At 45.2% G+C, this 21,198-nt stretch overlaps 1 protein-coding gene across 4 annotated transcripts in view; it reads right to left on the minus strand.

Moving 5' to 3' along the window:
* PTPRE (protein tyrosine phosphatase receptor type E) overlaps window positions 1-21,198 on the minus strand; it is a 177,290-nt gene that overhangs the window by 96,918 nt on the left and 59,174 nt on the right. For 3 of the 4 annotated variants that reach the window (XM_017858691.1, XM_017858690.1, XM_017858689.1), the window contains exon 2: window positions 5,726-5,748. In XM_017858691.1, coding sequence (XP_017714180.1) covers window positions 5,726-5,748 — 23 coding nt within the window. Of the gene's footprint in view, window positions 1-614; window positions 727-5,725; window positions 5,749-21,198 lie in introns of those variants that run through there. The other variant, XM_017858695.1, reaches the window with a different exon arrangement.

The following is a 21,198-nucleotide window of genomic DNA, read 5'->3' on the forward strand; positions in this document are numbered from 1 at the left end:
GCAGCACGAACTGCACAGGCAGGAAACCCTTACACACAGAGTACCAGCCCTGTGTCCTCAGGAGCCTGAAGACAAGCTCCTTGAAGACCAGCTCATTGGCCTGCAGACCAGGTCCCTCACGCTTGCTCTGTGTGTCACTTTTAATTAAAATGCCACTTCACAAATCTAGTTGTTAAGAAAAATGAAGAGGGCAGTTTTGATTACAAAGATAGAAAATGTCCAGTTTACAACGGGTGGGATTTTCACGTGTCATCGAGCCGGCCTATGTCCCCAGCAATTGTTAGGGACTGTTTTTCTAAAAAGGTGAACCTCACCTTGGATTGTTGGCTGTCTGACAACCCACCAGGCCCAAACAGACAATGCTTCTGTGCCATCCCCAGGGCACTATCGACCGAGGCGTGGTGGACTGGAAATGGTTTCCTGAAGCATAGATCCCAGATTTCCTGCACAGAGCTGGACAAAGGTAACTAAGAGGCTTGCCAAATTTTCATTTAACGACGCCTTCCTGGTAATATTCTTTAGCCTGATTTTTAGATACTTTAGAAATTATATTAGAAGCAACCATGACATTAAACCAAAGAGACAAGAAGGGCCCCTCTGAGTTCCCCCGTTACCTCTTGTCCTCCTGGGAAGACGCTGGGAAACCATCCTGGCCTTGGAGAATCCATGTTTCCCTGCCAGCTGAGAAAGGATTTCTAGAAGAATTCCAACTCTGAACTGGGTCTGCTGTGAACACGGTGACGAGACATGAGTTTATATAGGACATCTGTGTTCCTATTTCCTCTTAGGGGAAACTGTGACTGATTAACGCCCAGGCCTTTGCTCTGTGACAAAGGATTACCTACTGGGCTCTTTTAGGAGGCACTTCTTGAAAGAATGCGGAAACTTCCCCGGGGGGAGGGAGGAATGGAAATGGAAATACATGAAGGATTAATCTGTTCATCATGTCAGATCCAAAGGCATTCTTCCAACTTACTGTCAACTTCTAATTCAGTCACCAGGAGAATAATTTGTCACTGTGGCTCGGATAGAAACCCATGGAATCCATTGGTGCTAATAAAAAACCCAAGTATGTGATGAAGAAGGGAAACAGGAATCACATGTCTCAGAAAGTTTTAATTTTGTTTGTGCTCTGCCCACCAGGCTTCTCACTTCTTTCTGGGATTCCGAAGGCCGGCCCAGGGCATATAGCTCCTGCCCTGCTGGAAACATCACCCCAGCGGACGCAGCCAGAAGCAAGCTTGGAGTGGTCCCCCTGCCTGTCGGAACCCTGAACTTTATTTTAAAAATAACAGATTTTTTTTTTCTGTCATGGTAGCCGTTCAAATCAACATCAAGAAACACAATTGAGTCAGAAGAGAAAAAAATCACACTTCTCAAAAGTGACAGAGGAGGAAACAGACTACTAAAGAAGAGCAAGCGAGTGAAGGGAAGCCTAAGTACGTTTTAAAATTGAAGCTCACGGTTGCTGAATATTCACATGTTAATTTCGTTTTCTTTTATTCCTTGGGTATTTCCATGAACCAAAGTGAAATCGTCAAGTTACAGAATCATTTAATTTTACTTTGTAGTGGATACCCTTATGTATAACAATATAAGACCTCAAAGAGTCTGGAGAAAATATTTAAACCTTAATGATACGTCTTTTATAAATTCTCAATTCTGAAATTCCATTGTGTTAAATACTATGCGAGAGACCCGGAGAGTTGTAAGCGTTCTCCAGTGGAAGGAACTTTGGTCATATTTGATCATTGATATGAACTATGGTGTTATTTTCACAAACCTATTGTTAAAGACAAAGAAAAAGGAAAGGAAAACATGGGAACAGGTGACTCTACTTAAGAGACCCCCTCCTAATCCAGCTTAACAGGAAAAAAGACTCGTTTTTTTGGATGTTATTTTATTTATTTGTTTGTTTATTTATTTTGAGACAAGTCTTGGTCTTTCACCCAGGCTGGAGTGCAGTGGTGTGGTCTTGGCTCGCTGCAAGCTCCACCTCCCAGGTTTAGGTGTAAGCAATTCTCATGCCTCAGCCTCTCAAGTAGCAGGTGCCTGCCACCACGTTCAGCTGATTTTTGTATTTTTAGTAGATACAAGGTTTCACCATGTTGGCCAGGCTGGTCTTGAACTCCTTGGCCTCCCAAAGTGCTGGGATGACAGGTGGGAGCCACTGCGCCCGGCCTAAATGTCAAATATTAATATAGTTTTTTAAAGTGAAAAAGTAGATTACTGCTAGTAAAGGGAACTCCTTTTGATACTCACTATGGTACCAGCATATATGTTACAATCCAGTTCAATATCTTCCTTAAATTTGGAAACAGTTGCCATGATTCTGTGATGACGATCATAATAAGAGTAGCAGTGACAACCACAGTTAGTTAGCTTTTATTTATTTTTATTTTTTGAGACAGGGTCTCACGCTGTCACTCAGGCTGGAATGCAGTGGCGCAATCTTGGCTCACTACAACCTCCACCTCCCAGGCTCAAGCGATACTCCTGCCTCAGCCTCCCAAGTAGCTGGGATTACAAGCACGTGCCACTACCACCCAGCTAATTTTTGTATTTTTAGTAGAGACAGGGTTTCACCATGTTGGCCAGGCTGGTCTTGAACTCCTCATCTCAAATGATCCACCTGCCTTGGCCTCCCAAAGTGCTGGGATTACAGGCGTAAGCCACCACACCCAGTCCATAGCTAGCTTTTATTAAATGCCTACCTTGGATCATCTCACTTAAATGTCACATCACATCCTAGGAAGTGATGGATAGATGAGAGAAATGAAGGCTCGCACAGGCTGATGTGTTCATCCAGCACGTGTGACTAGGCTCCTCTGCAGTCAGCTGGCCAGTGTGGGTGGTGGCTGTGGCACCATCTCCAGCCTTAGGGGGCTTATCCACCCTGCCCAACGTGGACTACCCTTTTAGTTCTAACTGACTCAAAAGCACCTCTCTGAATCCCACAAGTGAGAAGTAAGTTCCCTTCCATTAATAGATATCCTGATGTTCTGTACAAGTCTCAAATGCTTAGCAGTGAAAATGCAATGGGCTAATAGATCAGTCTGGTATTCTACCTTGGTGGCTGTAATAGTCCGTTTTCATGACGCTGATAAAGACATACCCAAGACTGGGCAATTTACAAAAGAAAGAGGCCTATTGGACTCACAGTTCCACATGGCTGGGGAGGCCTCACAATCATGGCTGAAGGTGAAAGGTACGTCTCACATGGCGCAGACAAGAGAAGAGAATGAGGAAGAAGTGAAAGTGGAAACCCCATAAAAAACCATCAGATCTCGGAAGACTTATTTACCATCAGGAGAACAGTATGGGGGAAACCGCCCCTATGATTCAATTATCTCCCACCAGGTCCCTCCCACAACACGTGGGAATTAGGGGAGTACAATTCAAGATGAGATGTGGGTGGGGACACAGAGCTAAACCTTATCAGTGGCCCAGTGGGCAGGTCCCAAACGAAGGCAGCAGACAAGGCAGCACAGATAGGAGACCCAGGCTTCGAAACCCTTTCCTCGTGTCCAGAGAATGATTTCTGGAATCAGAAGTACCCTTAATCTAGGAACTCAGGATCTTCCTGAAGCAGAGCTGTACTTTCCCACTGAAATGGAGGCAGGGCCGGGTGCGGTGGCTCATGCCTGTAATCCCAGCACTTTCAGAGGCTGAGGCAGGTGGATCATCTGAGGTTGGGAGTTTGAGACCAGCCTGACCAACATGGAGAAACCCTGTCTCTACTAAAAATACAAAATTAGTTGGACGTGGTGGTGCTTGCCTGTAATCCCAGCTACTCGGGAGGCTGAGGCAGGAGAATCATTTGAACCCGGGAGGGAGAGATTGTAGTGAGCCGAGATCATGCCATCGCACTCCAGCCTGGGTAACAAGAGTGAAACTCCGTCTCAAAAAAAAAAAAAAAAAAAAAAAAAAAAAAAAAAAAAAAGAGAAGAAAAGAAAAGAAAGAAATGGAGGCAAAGGAAGGATGAGACCAGGAAAAGGGAGGTGCCCCCTGAGGCTACTCTGGCTGCCAACTACCCATGGTAGATGCAGGGAGGAAAGGTAGTCAGCTCCTGGACACACACTCAGTGACCCTTGGGCAGGGCACCCACTTCTGAATCTCTTGCCGGGTTTGAGACAATGCCGGGAGGTGGAGGAGCCCCGGAAGCACCTGTCACAGGATCACTCAGCTGCGGGAGCTGCTGACTCACTGATGGGGAGCAGGTCAACATGCCGGGAAAAATACGAAATTTTGGAAGTGGCAGAAGGCAAAACGGGGTGCGGAGGGGCCAATACTGAGTGGAGAGAGAAGGGGTGCAAAAGGCACACACTTGTAACAAATCATAATCTGAGCCCTGTATTTCAAAAGGAGCTGTAGCTGTGGGATCTGACACTGAAATATTTCATTTTAGCATGGTAGGCACACTTGCATTCGATAAAGCACGCAGCTCCAATGCTGTTGAGGAAAGCCACGTTTAATAAGCATTTGAACCAGTATTGACCAGCCAACACCCCTTGTAGAGGATTCTGAGGCAATAAGGGATTGCAGATTTCATATAGTTAATCCTCCATCCTGTAAATATGATTCCAGTAACGATCCTTCTCTTTGATCCCACCGCTGACATTTACCCAAGAAGAGTTCCCCATTCAGAATCAACAACGTCTCATAATGATGCAATGGAGAACACGGACAACAAAATTAACGTAGTAGGAGGCAAATGAAGGCATCTCTCTTCTCTAGCTTAATCAGTCATTACTTTTATTTAACATTCCTTACCAAGAAAGAGACAAACAATCTACACAGTCAAAATGCATTTGATCACACCAAGAACGACAACAAGCATTGATGCCCAGATGGAACAGTGCCACAAAGGGCACCCTGCCTAAAAAAGAGGGCCAACCGGGGCACAATAATTGATCCATTGACCTGAAAATGATTCCAGAACAGAGTCAGTGCCTTTCAAACAAGGCAATACATTTAGGAAATACAGCTTCCCGGTGGCCGGCATCATGCTGCCTGCTGAAAGCAAGCACACCCAGAAGTCCACGAGCCACTCACCTGCACGCTGCAGACACTGCGAAAGCTCTTAGATTTTCGTCCTTTGATTTGTTTAGGAAACTTAACAGCATTAAATTGATTAAGTAGACTGCAAAAGGGCTCTGTTGTTTAAAGTTTTCTTTTTCTAAGGACATTAAGGCCTTGGAATTTTGCCATTGCCTGGACCCAAAAGTCATAAAATCATGCAACACCCCGATACTGCTTTTACTGAGCACGCAATCCAGAGAAGCTCCTTTTCAGCAGTTTTCTGTAGAGCAGATCAATTTAAGAAGCAGTTACCATCATGCAATTATGTGCTCCCACGCTCCTGAATAGTGGTCGGATGTGTGCCATTGAGATAAAGCTAGACCCTTCTAAAAGCAACAACAAGTCAGTGAAAGGAAAGGATGTAGAAACTGTGTCCTCAACAATACATTTCAGGAGACCAAGCAGCTGAGCCAAATTTCACACACACACGCACGCACACACACACACACACAAATGATGTAACAAAAAGGTGTGATATGAGCCTGTTCAAGCAAGGTAAGGCATAAAATTCAAATATAACATGCTGACCATACGGCCTTCTTTCTCAAGAAGACAATGCTCTTCTAATAATTAAATCCCACATACTATTTTAAGCTAGTTATCCGTACATCAGACATAATTTTAAAAAAGTTTTGTACTCACCGAGGGAATGCGAAGGCTATAGTCTGAAAAGAAAGGAAGAAGAAGAAGAAAAAAGTTAGTTTTCTGGTTAACAGGAGTTGGCTGCTAATTCTAACCATTTCCTTCTGTATAGCACTAGTCGACTATCCCATTTTTGCTTCATTATTCAGGGTCTTCTGGAGACCTCTTTATCTAGTTGATACTTCTTTTGGCTGCAATTATCAGCTTTTAACCATGTCCTACCCCAAACTTTAATAAAATCTCTAATGGTCAGTTGATTGATGGTGGGGTGTGGCCACTGACCTAGCCCCCAAGATGCTCTATCAGTCAGCTGCCTCTGCTGTGGCCTATAGGGTTCCCTCCCCTTCAAGTAGTTCCTTTAGCCCATCCTCCCCTCAAAAGAGCCTTTTACAGCCTAGTCTGGGGCATCTCCCTTTCCCCAGCTTTCTAGCTTAATCATTATCTAGCCTGACCATTCCCATTAATTAATTAATTTTTCTTTTTGAGACGGAGTCTTGCTCTGTCACGCAGGCTGGAGTGCAATGGGGCGATCTTGGCTCACTGCAGCCTTTACCTCCCAGTTCAAGCGATTCTCCTGCCTCAGCCTCCTGAGTAGCCAGAACTACAGGTATGTGCCACCACACACGGCTAATTTTTATATTTTTAGTAGAGAAGGGGTTTCACCATGTTGGCCAGGCTGCTCGAACTCCTGGCCTCAAGTGATCTGCTCGTCTCGGGCTCCCAGAGTGCTGGGATTACAGGCATGAGCCTCCATGCCCAGCCTCCCATTAATTTAGCTCTCATGTTATTTAAAAAAAAAGGTTTTATCAAGATATAATTTTCATACCTTAAAGTTCACTTGTTTAAAATGTACAGTTCAATGGTTTTTTGTATATTCACCCAACTTGAAACCATCCATGTAATCTAATATTAGAACATTTTCATCATTCAAAAAGAAACCCCACACCCACTATTAGCTCACTAGCTCCCAAGCTCCATCCTCTCCCCAGCCCCTGGCAACACCAATCTTCTTTCTGTCTTTACGGATTGGCCTATTCTGAGTATTTCACATAAATGGACTCACACTATATGTGGCCTTCTGTGACTGGGTTCTTTTACTTAAAATAGCATTACGTTTTTGAGACTTATCCCTATTGTAGCAAGTACCAGTGCTTCATTCCTTTTAATGGCTGAATAATATTCCATTGCATGGATATACCAGATTTTGTTGACCCATTCCTCAGTGGATGAACTTAGCTTGCTTGTTCTGTTCTGAGTGGTCAGCATGGCAGCCTCACACTGGGATTATTGATTAGGCTGCTATCTACCTGTGAAAGAGTCCTTGCTCAGTCATCACTGTATGTCTGCACTGGTGAAGGGTGGAAGCACGTTTTGATTGTCACTATTTTTAAACAGTGAATTCAGTACATGATGTTTTCCACTAAAATAGACTACTTGCTATCTTAGTCCTGACAAAACTAGATTTTAAATCAAATCAAATCAAATCAAGATTCTACAGCATACAATTAAAAGTTGTTATAAATTGTTATATTTTAAAAAAATGTTTAAATGCATATTGTTATATATTTAAAAGCTGACCCATGAGGTATGTTTGAAGCCCAAGAGGCAGAAAAAATACTTCTGGTTACTAAGGAATTTTAAGTCTATTTGGGCAAATCTACAGCTCAAATTCTTCTTAATGGCAAAAGACGTAATACCTCTCCACAGTACTGGGAACAAAGCAAGGATTTGTCCCACTCCTATTTAACACTGTCCTGGAAATCATAGCCAATGCAATAAGTTAGGAAAAAGAATTAAAAGACATAAGCATTGAAAAGAAAAAAAATAAAACTTTGTTCTCAGATGACATAATAGTCTACATAGAAAATACCAAAGGATTCAAAAATAGCCACTAGAGCCACTAGAGGCAATATATGAGTTAAGGTCACAAGGTGCAAAGTTACTAATACAAAAAAAAAAGATTTGTATATACTAACAACAATTATAAATGAAACGTATAAGACAGTCTATATAATGCCAAAGCATCTGCTGGGGCAGCTACATAAAACAACTGGGGAAAATCTGGTGAATAACATATTAAAGCACAGAGGGTTTCCAGGGTGCAGTGGAACCCAGTATAACATAGAGCACGATGGCAGGGGATTGGGAGGGAATCGGTTTTTGGGCAAGAAATGATTACTTGAGGATCACTGCAGATAGGGGAACTGCTCTTTTGTAGGAATAACTTATTACAAGAGTACATCCTTTCCACTCTCCAAAATGAACCAGAAAAGATGCTAAAAAGAGTGACTCGTGGTGTTTGACTGGAGCCAAGTGAGGAAAGAAGCCAGGAATGGAAGTTATACCTCCAATATCTCAAGAGGATTGATAGAAATGATCAATCTTCCAATGCAATGCTGATTCCTTTTAATGTAAAATAAAACCCAATGCTATGCAGAAGTTTCTGGAGCGGGGCTGCAGACAGCGGCAGCAGGCTTGAGTCAAACCAGACTAAAATCACAAGGGAAAAGACCAATTTTGGTAGAACCTGTTGGCACTTTGTCAATGGTTGCACGATTGACAACCCCAATCAAACACAAATCATAATTTGAAATTAAACTTGGAGCTAATTTTTAAAAACTAAGGCAATAATACACTGAACTCTTGCCTTATTGTGAAGTGGTGCAATCATGGCTCACTACAGCCGCAACCTACTGGGCTCAAGCAGTCCTCTTGCCTCAGCCTCCCAAGTAGCTGGGACTACAGGTGTGCACTACAACATTCCGCTAATTTTTGTTCTCCAAATAGATCATGTATTTTATTGGTTTGTAGCTCACACATGATAGTATGGAACTACGACTATCAGTTTCTTAAAGAATTAGAGCAAAGACCAATCATAATGTTCTCTAAAGTAAACCTTTACCAAGTGAGGACTTCCATTAGGCCAACACTGTGACGCCGATGACTACTGTAGTATTGAGCTACAGGTTTGAAACTGTGAAAGAGGAACATTTAAAAGCTGGGGGTTGGGGAGGTTGGTTCGAGCAGGCAGATCTGCGAAGTGGGGTCGGTGAGAAGCTGACACAGCGTCCTTCCACTCACTGGAAAGCTTCCTGTTGTTCTCTTGAATGGATAAGGGGAAGGAGAGATGAGTTTAGATTTATTGGGCTGTGGAGTGCCTTGGGTGCTGCTTGTGGGGTTTCTCCCACATCTAACAACTATCCTAGTAGGTAAGGCAAAACCCACTTTACTATTTTTAAATTTTTATTTGTTCATTTATTTTTTGAAATGGCGTCTCGCTCTGTCATCCAGGCTGGAGTGCAGCAGAGGGATCTTGGCTCACTGCAGCCTCTGCCTCCTGGGTTCAAGTGATTCTCCTGCCTCAGACTCCTGAGTAGCTGGGATTACAGGCACCCACCACCACACCTGGCTAATTTTTGTATATTTACTAGAGATGGAGTTTCGGCATGTTGGCCAGGCTGGTCTCCAACTCCTGACCTCAAGTGATCTACCCTCCTTGGCCTCCCAAAGTGCTGGGATTACAGGCGTTGAGTCACCAAGCCCGGCCGGCGAGACCCACTTTAAAGATGAGGACACTGAGGCTTGGTGAGGCTCCGGATCAGCATCACAGAGTGAGGAGACAGGGCAGCAGCGATGCCTGCCTGGGGCTGCTGAGCCCACTCCTGGCTAGGCCTCCTGGGAGAAGCAGTCCTACATTGCAATGTACGTTTGTCTGCTTGTTTTATTTTATTTTTTTCTTAAATTGAGAGAGGGTCCCACTCTATAGTCCAGGCTGGAGTGCAGTGGCACGATCATATCTCACTGTAGCCTTGACCTCCTGGGCTCAAGCAGTCTTTCTGCCTCAGCCACCCCCCGAGTAGCTGGCACTACAGGCGTGCACCACCATGTCCCACTAATTTTGTATTTTTTGTAGAGACAGGGTCTCCTGATGTTGCCCAGACTGGTCTCGAACTCCTGGGCTCAAACGACCTGGCCACCTTGGCCTCCCAAAGTGCTGGCATTAGAGGCGTGAGCCCCTATACCCAGTCTTGTCTGCTTGTTTTGTTTGTTTTTTTGCTATATCTCCTTCCTCCCAGTGAAGCTGTAATTTCTTTAGTGTAGGAATGGTGTAGGAAAGGCATTCTGCAGATGGCAATAATGATACTGGATTATTCCTCAAAATCCTTTCCAGTCCTAGAGAGTGCTCCATTAAGTTCTCTGCTCCAGAAAGGAAAGCCCTGGGATGGCCATATATTTAATGTGGGAGAAGCGGGTCTTTGGAAGTAGCCTGGCCCACAGAGGCCTGGACCAGCCTGGTCACAGAATTGAAGCTTTGGCTGGTGAGTCCCTGGAGCGCACAGCTGCAGCCACTCTGCTTCCACGGAACAGAGGCAGGGAGGAAGCCCGACAAGGCTCTGGGAAAAAGGCAGTGTGACAACATTGGAACAGGGGAAATCCGCCCTTAGGAAGGCGGGCAGGGGCAGGCAAGGTCAGGCCAGTGAGGGCGCCCACAGGAAGCGGCCGGGCTGCTGGGTTGGGTCCCGATTAATCACAAGATATGGAAAGACCGAGCGACGTTATTGTGCCTCCTACCTTGCAAAGAAGAAAATAAAACTACAGCGTTTAGAATCAGTCCCTTGGAATTATTCCATTTAAGGGAAACATTCAAATTACTTCTGAAATGAACAGAACTGGCCAATCTTTCCAAACTCAGACAAAAGGAAAATGCCTCTTACACACACCCTTGGCCTAAAGCACCATAAGCATTTGAGTGGGCAGAATGTAGGTTGCTGAAGTGGCTTGCGTAGCACGTGTGTCTCTAAGCTACTCTTTTAAATGAGCAGCAACCTGGAAGAATTTTTTGGAAGTGCATTTACATTGTATTTTAACATGTTTACATACACGTTTCTATGTGTATATCTAACATGTGAACTTTTCATGATGTATTAAAATTTTATAAAGAAAGGATACAAGAATGAAACTCCACTTCATGCTGTTAAATGCCAGTGATATTGATCTTGAAGCAGTCTTACTGTGAATGACCAGCCCCCCGAGCCAAGTTCCTCAATCCTGGCTGCCTTCTCTTGGACTCCAGTTTTTCCCCAAAGACACTGAGTTGTCCTGATCAATTAGAACACTGGGGTAGCAAGAACTGTCACTCACCCTCAATCACAGTAACACTCAAGCACCATGACCATTACTTTAGATGGACTGGTAAAAGAGCAGGATCATTACTCCAAATAAAAAAATAACAGAGACCTCATCACTTGAATGAAGTGCAGTGGGAATGGATGGAACTGCAGCCACGGCCTCTGTGGCTGTCTCTGCATTCTATCAGACAACTTCATTCTGCTTCCAGTGGGTAATTCAAATGATAGAAGAATGCAAAACGTTTCTGAATCATCTAGGCTTCAGATTCACACTGATGTCATACTCACAGCTTCCTTGTTTACCTTCCAGGCAACAGTAAAGCTGTTAATGTCTATATTTTCTAATGCATGAAAGACAGGACAGAAGGAGCTACTGAACTCGGGGGAGGAAGCCCTCCCTGAAATGAAGAAGTTTAGTAGAATCTGATCCTGCCTACCCCACAGCCTCAAACCACCTTGAAAAGGAGATGAAATCTTTAAAACAATGTTGCTAAGGCTGGGGGAAAAAAAGGACCCATTTTTTTCAACCATCCTTTTTGCCAGTCTATGACAGACGAGCAGGACTTCTAAATATTTGGCAACTTTTAGAAATTATTCATGGGCAGCTGCTCAGCACAGATCCACGTGCATCTCTGCCTGCCTCTCAAGCTCCCTCCTCCCCCGACCAAGGCACATACTCTCTAATTACTCCACGGTTGAGGCACCCTCTTTGGATTAGGAAACATGCAAATTAGAAAGCCAGACAAATCCTTCTTTGCAAGTACAAGTGTCTGCTGGTTTCCATACTGCCTCGTCTGTCTATGCCATTATTATCAGCATCAAATTTGGAAACATGGCAATTTGATTCCAGGCTCCCTTCCGAGGTGTAGGGGTGCCCTCCAAGCCCCAGACGGGAGAGCTATGGATTTGTCCACCTCTTGGTGCTGGGCATGGACACTTCTCAGATAGTGACAGTCATTGTCATATTTTTTTTAAAAAAATCTTTGCCCAGTGAGTAGCTTCTTGGCAGGGGCTCTAGTGTTTGAGGACAGGGATGGATGGTGTTAACAGCCACCAAGAGAAGACCCTTGCAGAAGAAAGTCACTGTAAGGACAGGAACTTCATGCCAGACACCACGCTAAGCACCCAACAGGGATCACTGCATCCTCTCAATACTCATATGGGGAGTTTGTTATTAGACCCACTTTGCAGAGGGGGAACTGAGGCTCAGAGACATAGGGTAGCTTGCCACAAGGACTCCCCACACTGGGCAGTGCAGTGGGACTCCAGAGGAGCAGTCCTTGACAACGAGGCCTGTTTTACTCCTCTCTACCTCCCTCGCTCCTCCAATTGGGCTCAGACTCTGAAATGTACTCAGGACAGGCCTGCTGGTTGCCTGACCCTAATGGTAACTGAGCACGCTAAAGATGTTTTTCTTGAGCTAATTCCTGTTCAGTGAGCCCCAGAGAAAATGATCTCTAATACTCAGACATGTTAAATCAGTGTTTGCAGGTTTTCTTTTTTAGAGTGCCAATTGGAAACACACCTGCCTTTCACCAGGTGACCCTAGGTCTGTGATGAGGCTAAGCACGTGTGTGAAGGGCCTGGTTGGTGATGATCTTGACACTCGGCTGTCCACGGTAACCTATGGCCAGAGGCCAGGGCAAAGCAATGCTCACTAAGGCAGAATGGATGAACTCTGGCATTAAATAATTATTCAGAAAGATCATTTTATTATGAAATAATATTTGTTCACGAATAAGGGAAATAGCATGTTTGCTGATGAGATTGGCATGGATAAGAAGAGTAGCGTGTGTTGGTAAACAGCCCTCTGGATTGCTTAGCAGGTTTGGAAGCTCCCAGGAAGAGCATCAAGTCAGGCAGACACCACAGTGATCCACCTTCCAGAGGCCACTCACTCACACAACCGTGTCTCACAGGCTCCAACACAGCACAGTCCCCTGCTTCCCTCATGCTGCTCCCTACCCCACAAAGCCTGTCTCACCCAAACCCACTAGATGACATGTGATCCAGTAGGTCAAGTGCTACTCGCTCCTCGACATCTTTTCTGAGCCCTCTGGGCCACTCTGGTTGTATCCCTCCTGGTGCCCAGCTATTCCCTCTCCGCCCCTTCCATCTTTCTGTGTCTTCACAGCATCTCCACAACAACACAGTACAGTAGGACTCTGGATTAACATTAAGGATGTTTGCTGCCATTTCAGCTGCGCTATGAGGTGGACAGGTATGTTCCATACTTTACAGATGATGAAGGCAGGTGCAGACCCTCCCCCAAAGGCAGAGCATCCATGGCTAATTTGCTGGTTTCTGAATAGAAACCCTGTTATCTCTGACTTGAACATCTTCAGTATATGAAAAGTTCTGTGCGTGTACTAGAAACTCATAAAACACTAGTTGAATGAGTACATCAATATGCTAAACCAGCCATTTAACATTAGTGAGCATCTACTAGGTGCTAGTTCTATGCCAATTGCTTAGGATTTAGAGATTAAAAACATACAAGGACAGAACCCCAAACTCCTTACCCTAAAAGAAGTCCAGAGGACAGGCTTATAAACAGATCATTGAAATGCAGGGGTGAGCAGTGCTAGGTCGTGGCAAGCCCAGCAGCCATGAAAGACAGAAGCAGAACACTAACCTGTGTTTGGCCAAAGTTAGGGCATCTTTCTCAAGAAGAAAATTCCCAGGAAGAACACATGAACAAAAGCAAGGAAGCCAGAGAGTATATGGAACATTCTAGAAACAGCAAATAAGTTGGATCCTGGCTTTGACCTTGGAACAAATCACTTAACAGTTTTGAGCCTAAGTTTCTTCATCTGCGAAATAGAGATAATAATATTTACCTGCTGGGTTAGTAAAGGAGGTAAGGACCTGACACCGAACTCAGTATAAGGCCTGGACCAATAAATCACAACTGTTAGCCTGGGATGTGAGATGGGCAGATCCTGGAATGCTGCAGAGACCTTTGGCTGTGGGCTGAAGCCACAAGGGGGCTGCAGAAGTCTGCAAGCCTGGGCGTTCCTATTCTGCTCTGTGCAGAGAAGGTCACTGTGATGGCTGCAGAGAAGAAGAAGGGACGGTACCAGGCTTGGTGTGGACTGCGGATTCCTGACTAATGAGGCCACACCTGTGGTCCAGGTGCAGGATGAAACAGTGTTCTCCAGGGCAGTGGTGGGCGGCCGGGGGTGGGGGCAGCTATTTAATGATAGAGGAGGCAGAACTCACAAGCTTTGGAGGCATGTGAGAAGTGGGGAAAAGGGAAGGAAGCTAAGGGTGACTGTGGGTTTGGCTTGGGGGCCTGGGTGAGGTGTTGCCATTGACAGAGGGTTCAGGCGCAGAGCTATCAGAAAGTGGTGCATCCTTCACAGGCACGCATAGGATATTACCGAGAGACTAAGAAAATACATTAGCATGAGAAAAGGGGAGACCCATCCTGAAAACAGATCAATTTTTTTTTTCAGGAATATGGTACTCAGAGCAGAGATGTTTGTTAGATATTCCTTAGGAAGATTCTGAAAATTAGGAAAGCTGATGAATGAAAAATCTGCCAATCAACTAGCCACTTTGCTGAAACATTTGCAAATATTCTTGGTTTAATGATCCTCCACCCCACAATAACTGCCTGATCTGAACCATTTAAACTAGTTCACAAATAAGAATCCCTGTAAAATGCACAAGAAAGAGGCGAGGTTTAAAACAAACGAGAGATAACAGAGAAGATTCTGGGTATCTGTTATATCGTCTTGAAGAGGAAAAGCTACATGTCTCCATTTAAAATAGAGCTCATAATAAAAGGTAAGCTGTCAGGGAATTCACAAATCACTGCGCTCCTAACAGAAATGTGTCTAGGCTTGGTACGCATTGCTGAGGACAAGCACCTATTTTTCCCCACCACTGAAAAAGTTCTGTGAACCAGTAATGAATCCCTCCTCCACATAAAAGAACACTGCAGTATTCATTTAGAAACAAAAACAGCATTATAACAAAAATATGCAGCGCTCTATTCTGGAACAATATACTGCAACAAAAGTGTAATGTTTGACAGGCATTTTGTTTTGTCTACCTATAAAGGTCAGCTCTCTTCTTCCACTGCTAAGCAGTGTATCCGTCATTCTCAAGGAAAATTATTTTATTTCTTTACAACTCAAGGAATCATCCCAAAGTGTATGTGCTCGAGACGCTGCACCGCACAGCCAGACGGTCCCAGGCCTCTGTGTGATGTGGGGACATTAGAGGCCGGTGGTAGAGGGGACTGATGTGTGTCTGCTCATACCTGCAGAACCCCAGGCCTCCCACCTTCCACCTGCACGGCTGCTGGTCTCTCCTGTAATCCATAGTCTGAGGGAGGGAGAAGCAGCAGCGTGTGCTCTCCAGCCAGATCCCTGCCCACTGGTGACCTTGGGCAGCCCTTCTACCTCTCTGTGCTTCAACGGCCACTACACATGAGGTCACTGATACTTACTGATGATCCACAGCATCATGGTAATGATCCAGTGAGAGAACGTTGGGTGGACAAGCTTGGAAACAGTGGAGGGTAAGGCCCAGGTAAGGACAGAAAGGCTACTGTTCGCACCCTGGGGGTGGCCGTGGGTGGGGCCACATGCCCAGTGGTCAGAAGAGCACCACCTTGCTACCTAATAATCACATTTATGGGGACAAAGGGTCCTTGGGACACAGTGCTAGACACTGTACATACAGGATCCTGTGATCCTCACGGCCACCCTGAAGTAACATACATGAAGTCACGTGGTCCACAAGAGGTTGAGCCGGAAATCAAATCCAGCCAGATCTGACTCCAAATCCCATGTTCTATGCCACTGGGCAATAATGTCCTCAACATTAGGAAAACCCTGGGCCCTTGGCGCCTGGGCCAGGAATCGCTTCCTGGGAGATAAGCTGTGTGTGGAGGAGCAGTCTCCAGGCAGCGGTCAGGGGAAGTGGTCACTGCCCAGCAGACCACAGACAGGACACTGACAAGGATTCCTCCTCCCCCATGTTACCCTCGTGATCAGGCAGCACCACGGCATCAAAGCACACAGTTTATAGGATGTGCCCCTGCCTAGGACGCTGAAATACCATCTTCCCACACAGCCCCAAACTCATCTAAAAGTCACACGCAAATTGATAAAAAGTTTCTGCTGGGCTTCTGTAAACTAGGCTGGGTCTCTGAAAAGGTAAAAGCTCTGGAAGTTGAATTTAGGAAAACTGCCTGAAGTTCAATGCTGCACCTGAATCTGCCAGGAAGTCTGAGGTCTGAATATGCTGAGGGAAAGCTCTCCCGGCACCCCTGGCCATCCCAGCAGGAACCTCTGACCGGCCTGAGCGAGCCACCCACATGGCTGGCCGGGCTCTGTAGCCAATGGAGAGTTGAGAGTCTCCTTCTAGAGCTGCCAAGATTCTAATAAACCTCCTTCCGTTTACACTAAACTGTAAATCGCGCATGCTGGAGACTTTCCCCAGGAACTGCCTTGTGAGGAGCAAGTGCTCACTGCAGGCCAGGATGGGCACACATCTGACCGTCCTTACCCCAGTGCTCATTCTCTAAAGGAACTGGAATGCGCTAGTACCCACGAGGACAGCAAGGCCGGGGCACCATGCACAGGGCTCTCACACCTCAGCGCAGCACCGAGTGAAAACACTGGGCAGGCTTCATCTCACCGACTCCTCCACACAGTGCGGAGAGCTGAGAAGGGCCCTCCCTGCCTTCCAGAGGAGGAAGCAGAAGCATCGAGAACATGGAGACGCCCTCCAGGGGGGTGCCAATCCCCACCCTACCCCAGGTCTCTTACTGTAAGCTCCGTGTTCCCAACAGTTCCCTGATGCTTCATCTTGGGCTGAACTCGCTATGCCCACTGGGGTCCTTTTTTGGGATGTGAATGTTTGAAGTGAACCATTTGTTCAAATGTACCAGCCCCAGTGTGAGCGTCACATTAGCCTTGTATGGACTCTTGACAACATGAAGCTCTCAGTCAGGTCATACAGAGACTCCTGACCTAACTTTCAGTTCAGTGAGACTTACAGGCAGGGTCTCTGCATAGGACAAAGGACACAGAGGCCTCTGCCGCTATCTGTAGACGGTGAGCACCTTCCTGGTTCTGCCACCGATATGGGGCAGAATAACGATTGCAGTTGATTTTGCTACATCAATTAATTTTAATGACATAGAAGCTTATCCAACCATGAGTCCCAGATAAATTTAACCTGGAGGGATGGTTTATTTTTGAAACGACTAATCATTCAAAACATAATTGAAATGAAATGACCCTTCCCCAGTAAACGATTCCTATGACATGAATAGGAATATGATCCACCTAAGATCTTCCATAGTAACAAGGGGAAAATATCAGGTGATCTTTTTTGTGAGTGCAGCCATGATGGAAACTTGAGTGTCCATTAGTCAACTTAACTCCTTGTAGGATTAACAAAAGAATAGTCCAAACTATGAGTTTTCAGAGTTTGGAATAATAAAACAGGAGTTTTGTAGGAGGTCGTAGGCATCATTTCATCTGTGGCTATACTATGTCATCCACTGCTCAGCAGGTATTTATTGAATGCCTACTGTGTAGATGCTTCAGGATACATGAAAAAATGCAACAGATGAGTTATCAATGGTGTGAGGGGAAGGTCTGTACCTGGGGACAGGTAATGAGGGAGGAGAGCTCAGCTGGCCTCACAGGACAGGAATCCAGTCCTGGGGTGGATAGAAGGTGGGAGGACATTCTAGGCTTGGAGTTCTGATTCCAACTAATTCTGCAAATACAACGCTTTCATCCTCAAAGCTGTGCTTACACCAAAAAGACCTTGCCATCCTTCCACTGGATTGGCTAGCTTCTGAGATTTAGGGTGCTCTTGGGTGGCAGCTGAGCTCCTGGAGGCCCTGGAGGCTCCCAAGGACCTCATCATCTTGGGGTGTCTCCACCCAAGTTCCCTTCCTTTTGTGTCTCCCAGCTGGAGTCTGGGAGTGTGGGCTGGACTCCCAGGCCACTGCTGGCCTGGGAAAAGCCCTTGGTTACTGGCTTTTTTTACGCATGTGTGTAAGTACTTATATGAAAAACGAAAAAAGAACTAATGTTCAACATTTTGAACATTTAGCTCGAGGTTACAAAAGAATCCAAATTCTGGAATTTCTGTGCAAAGGGAGAGAGGAGACAGCTTCGCCTCCCCAGCACCAGGGTTTCTGAAGAGCTCGGGACTCAGGGTCCCCACAGCCAGCAGCCCAAAGAGCAAAGCCATGGATGCTCCCAAACCAACAGCCTCTTTCATGAAGCACAGGAGGCACGTTCCAGCATCTCACACGGAATTCGTGCTCACCATGATTCTCCAGATGTATAATTTTGTAACAGAAAAGACTCCCAGTCTGACCGTCTCCTTTACCTGTGATATGGCAAGAACACACACAAAGCTCGTGTCTGCATCATCCCCCCACCTTTTCTTTTTAGGCAGAGTAGTGCTGTGTTGCCGGGGTGGAGTGCAATGGCCTGATCTCAGCTCACTGCAACCTCCGCCTCCCAAGTTCAAGCAATTCTCATGCCTCAGCCTCTCAAGTAGCTGGGATTACAGGTGTGCACCATCATGCCCAGCTAAGTTTTGTATTTTTAGTAGAGAGAAGGTTTCACCATATTGGCCAGGCTAGTCTGGGACTCTTAGCCTCAAGAGTCCCGTCTCAGCCTCCCAAAGTGCTGGGATTACAGGCCTGAGCCACCACAGCTGGCCCATCCCCTTTATCTTCCTGGCGACCCTGCAAAGGCACCAGGATGTCTTCACAGCCCCTGCCCTCTCCACGTCCTGAGCCCAGCAGCAGCATTGTGCAGAGTGAATGGAGGATTCCCTTTGTCACTCCAGGCTTGCCCTTTCCATTTATGTTCCTATTATAAGATGTCCACTAAAAAGAGATAGTGAAAGAAATGGAGCAACAGAATGCAATTCCAACTCCACGGTGTTCGCCTTCCGAATTTAGTATTGCACTATCATAGCCTCAGATTCGTATTTTTTAAAGGATACACGCTATGGAAATAGAAAGGGGAATTCTCCATCTTTTGGGGGTGAAAACCATTGTTGGAAACCCTAACTGAATCATTTAGGCTTACAAAATAAAGTTGTCTTAGAATGTAGCACCAGGAAAGTGTTTATATTTCCTGAAAAACTAGGGACATTCTTTGAATCAGACTAGAACAATATAAACCATTGTGTTTCGATTTTGCCTTGTCAGCCAGGAAGCTTAAACCAGAACTTAACACACAATCACAATCACTTCTTATCTCCAGGGAAAGGGAGCTGGCATTTATACTACAGTCTGCTCGTGCAAAGTGCTGCCACAACATATTTTTAAACTTAATGCTCACAACTACCCACTTATTATTATTCTGACTTCACAGATTAGAAGCCCAGAGTTCAAAGAAGAAGTCAGGAGTTCAGTTATTTGACAAGCAAGCGGTGAAGACAGCGTCCATACCTTAATCCACCTGATTTAGGAACCATCCTGATACAATGCTCCTTTCACAAACTGCCTCAAACATTTCTGTGTGGGAAAGAGCATGAATTGCCCAGAAAGAATGATCTGCAGAATGGAGATTGGGGAGGCCCCCTGCCCTGGGCTCTGGCTGACTGCTCCCAGGACATTGGAGGCAGAATTCACCAGATAGCCTCAATGGGGAAGTGTTTTTGTAGCGTAGACACTGGGGCTGGAAGGAAGTGATCTATTTGGATCACTGTGTCTTCACTGGACATCAGGTTTCACACGGTAGCCCTTGTACAAGAGGACATGTGAATGTCACCTTCCTCTCCCCCCATCAAACCTAACAGCAAATGTCACCTTCCTCTCCCCCCATCAAACCTAACAGAAACTTCCTCTCTTCGTTGTCCTGAGTTGTTTACTCAAGCCTGGAGTGCAGATGACTTCAGCATTCAGAGAACTTTCCAACAACATAGGAACCAAATTACCCTGTTGAATTCATAGATATGCTACATTTAAATGACATTTACACAGCAGGAATGCCTTCCTGAACACACACAGTATGTAAGCTGGTCACCATGTGAACCTGCCTTTTGAGGACTGACTGCTAAGACAACTCTGTGATCTATATCCAGGGACACACACACACACACATATACACACACACACACACCCCTATAGAGCAACCTGGGAGGCATTCAAAACCAAGTCATTTAGATTCAGTGAACAGCTATGCAAGACCTTGCACATAGTAGATATTCAATAAACATAAAAATACTTCTATATAATCTATGATCCAACTTATATAAAGTTCGAAAGCAGGTGAAACTAATCTATGGTGTCAGAAGTGGGGACAATGGTTATCCCTGGAAGGGAAGCGTGAAGGGACTGGAAGAGCAACAAGGGGATTGGGTTGGAAGAATGGGTCTGTCGCATTCCTTGATCTGGGTGCTGGCTTACTTGAAAGTTCAGAGCTCTGTGTGCTTATGACTGATGCAGACTTTTCTGTAAGGATGTTGCATTTTAATATAATTTGTGTGTAAGTCCATTTTCATACTGCTATGAAGAAATACCCAAGACTGGGTAATTTATAAAGAAAAAGAGGTTTAATGGACTCACAGTTCCACGTGGCTGGGAAGGCCTCACAATCATGGTGGAAGGTGAAGGAGGAGCAAAGGCACATCTTACATGGCAGCAGGCAAGAGGGTGTGTGTGGGGGAACTGCCCTTTATAAAACCATCAGTTCTTGTGAGAATTTATTCATTATCACGACAGCGGCACAGGAGAAACCTGCTGCCATGATTCAATTACCTCCCACAGCGTCCCTCCCTTGACACATGGGGCTTCTGGGAGCTGCAAGTCAAGATGAGATTTGGGTGGGGACACAGCCAAACCATATGTCAATTTGCAAAAACATAGCTTGAGCTACTATTTTGGAGTAGAGTGGGTATTGCTTTTCACTCTGCATGAATAAGCAAACAAATTCATTAATTTAATTTGTCTAAAAACTCAATTAAAAAATATGGTCAACTGAGAAACATTGAGCATGTCATCTGCCTTTAGCAGTCTTCACACTGGGCGACAGATGACCATGAGCATGGAGAGACTTACAGGATGGCAGACAGCAAGACAGCTCGCCTGACTTTGCCCTTGAAATGTTTGTTTGTTTGCCACAAAACACTTTATCTCTTACAGAGCAAGTCCCTGTATCTTTTGGCATAAACTTTATTTGAAAATAATTTTCTGATTTTAATCTTTTAATCTTTTTTTTTTCAAAAGAATTAAGAATCTCAATTTTATCACCTAAATCTTTTCAAGGTATTGGTCATATGGATGACCTTGAGACTTCTATCGCAGGAGGGACTGTTTCTCACAGCCGTGACAAAGGTGTCATG

This window comes from Rhinopithecus bieti, unplaced genomic scaffold (assembly GCF_001698545.2).
Source record: "Rhinopithecus bieti isolate Rb0 unplaced genomic scaffold, ASM169854v2 scaffold_42745, whole genome shotgun sequence".
Lineage (NCBI taxonomy): Eukaryota > Metazoa > Chordata > Mammalia > Primates > Cercopithecidae > Rhinopithecus > Rhinopithecus bieti.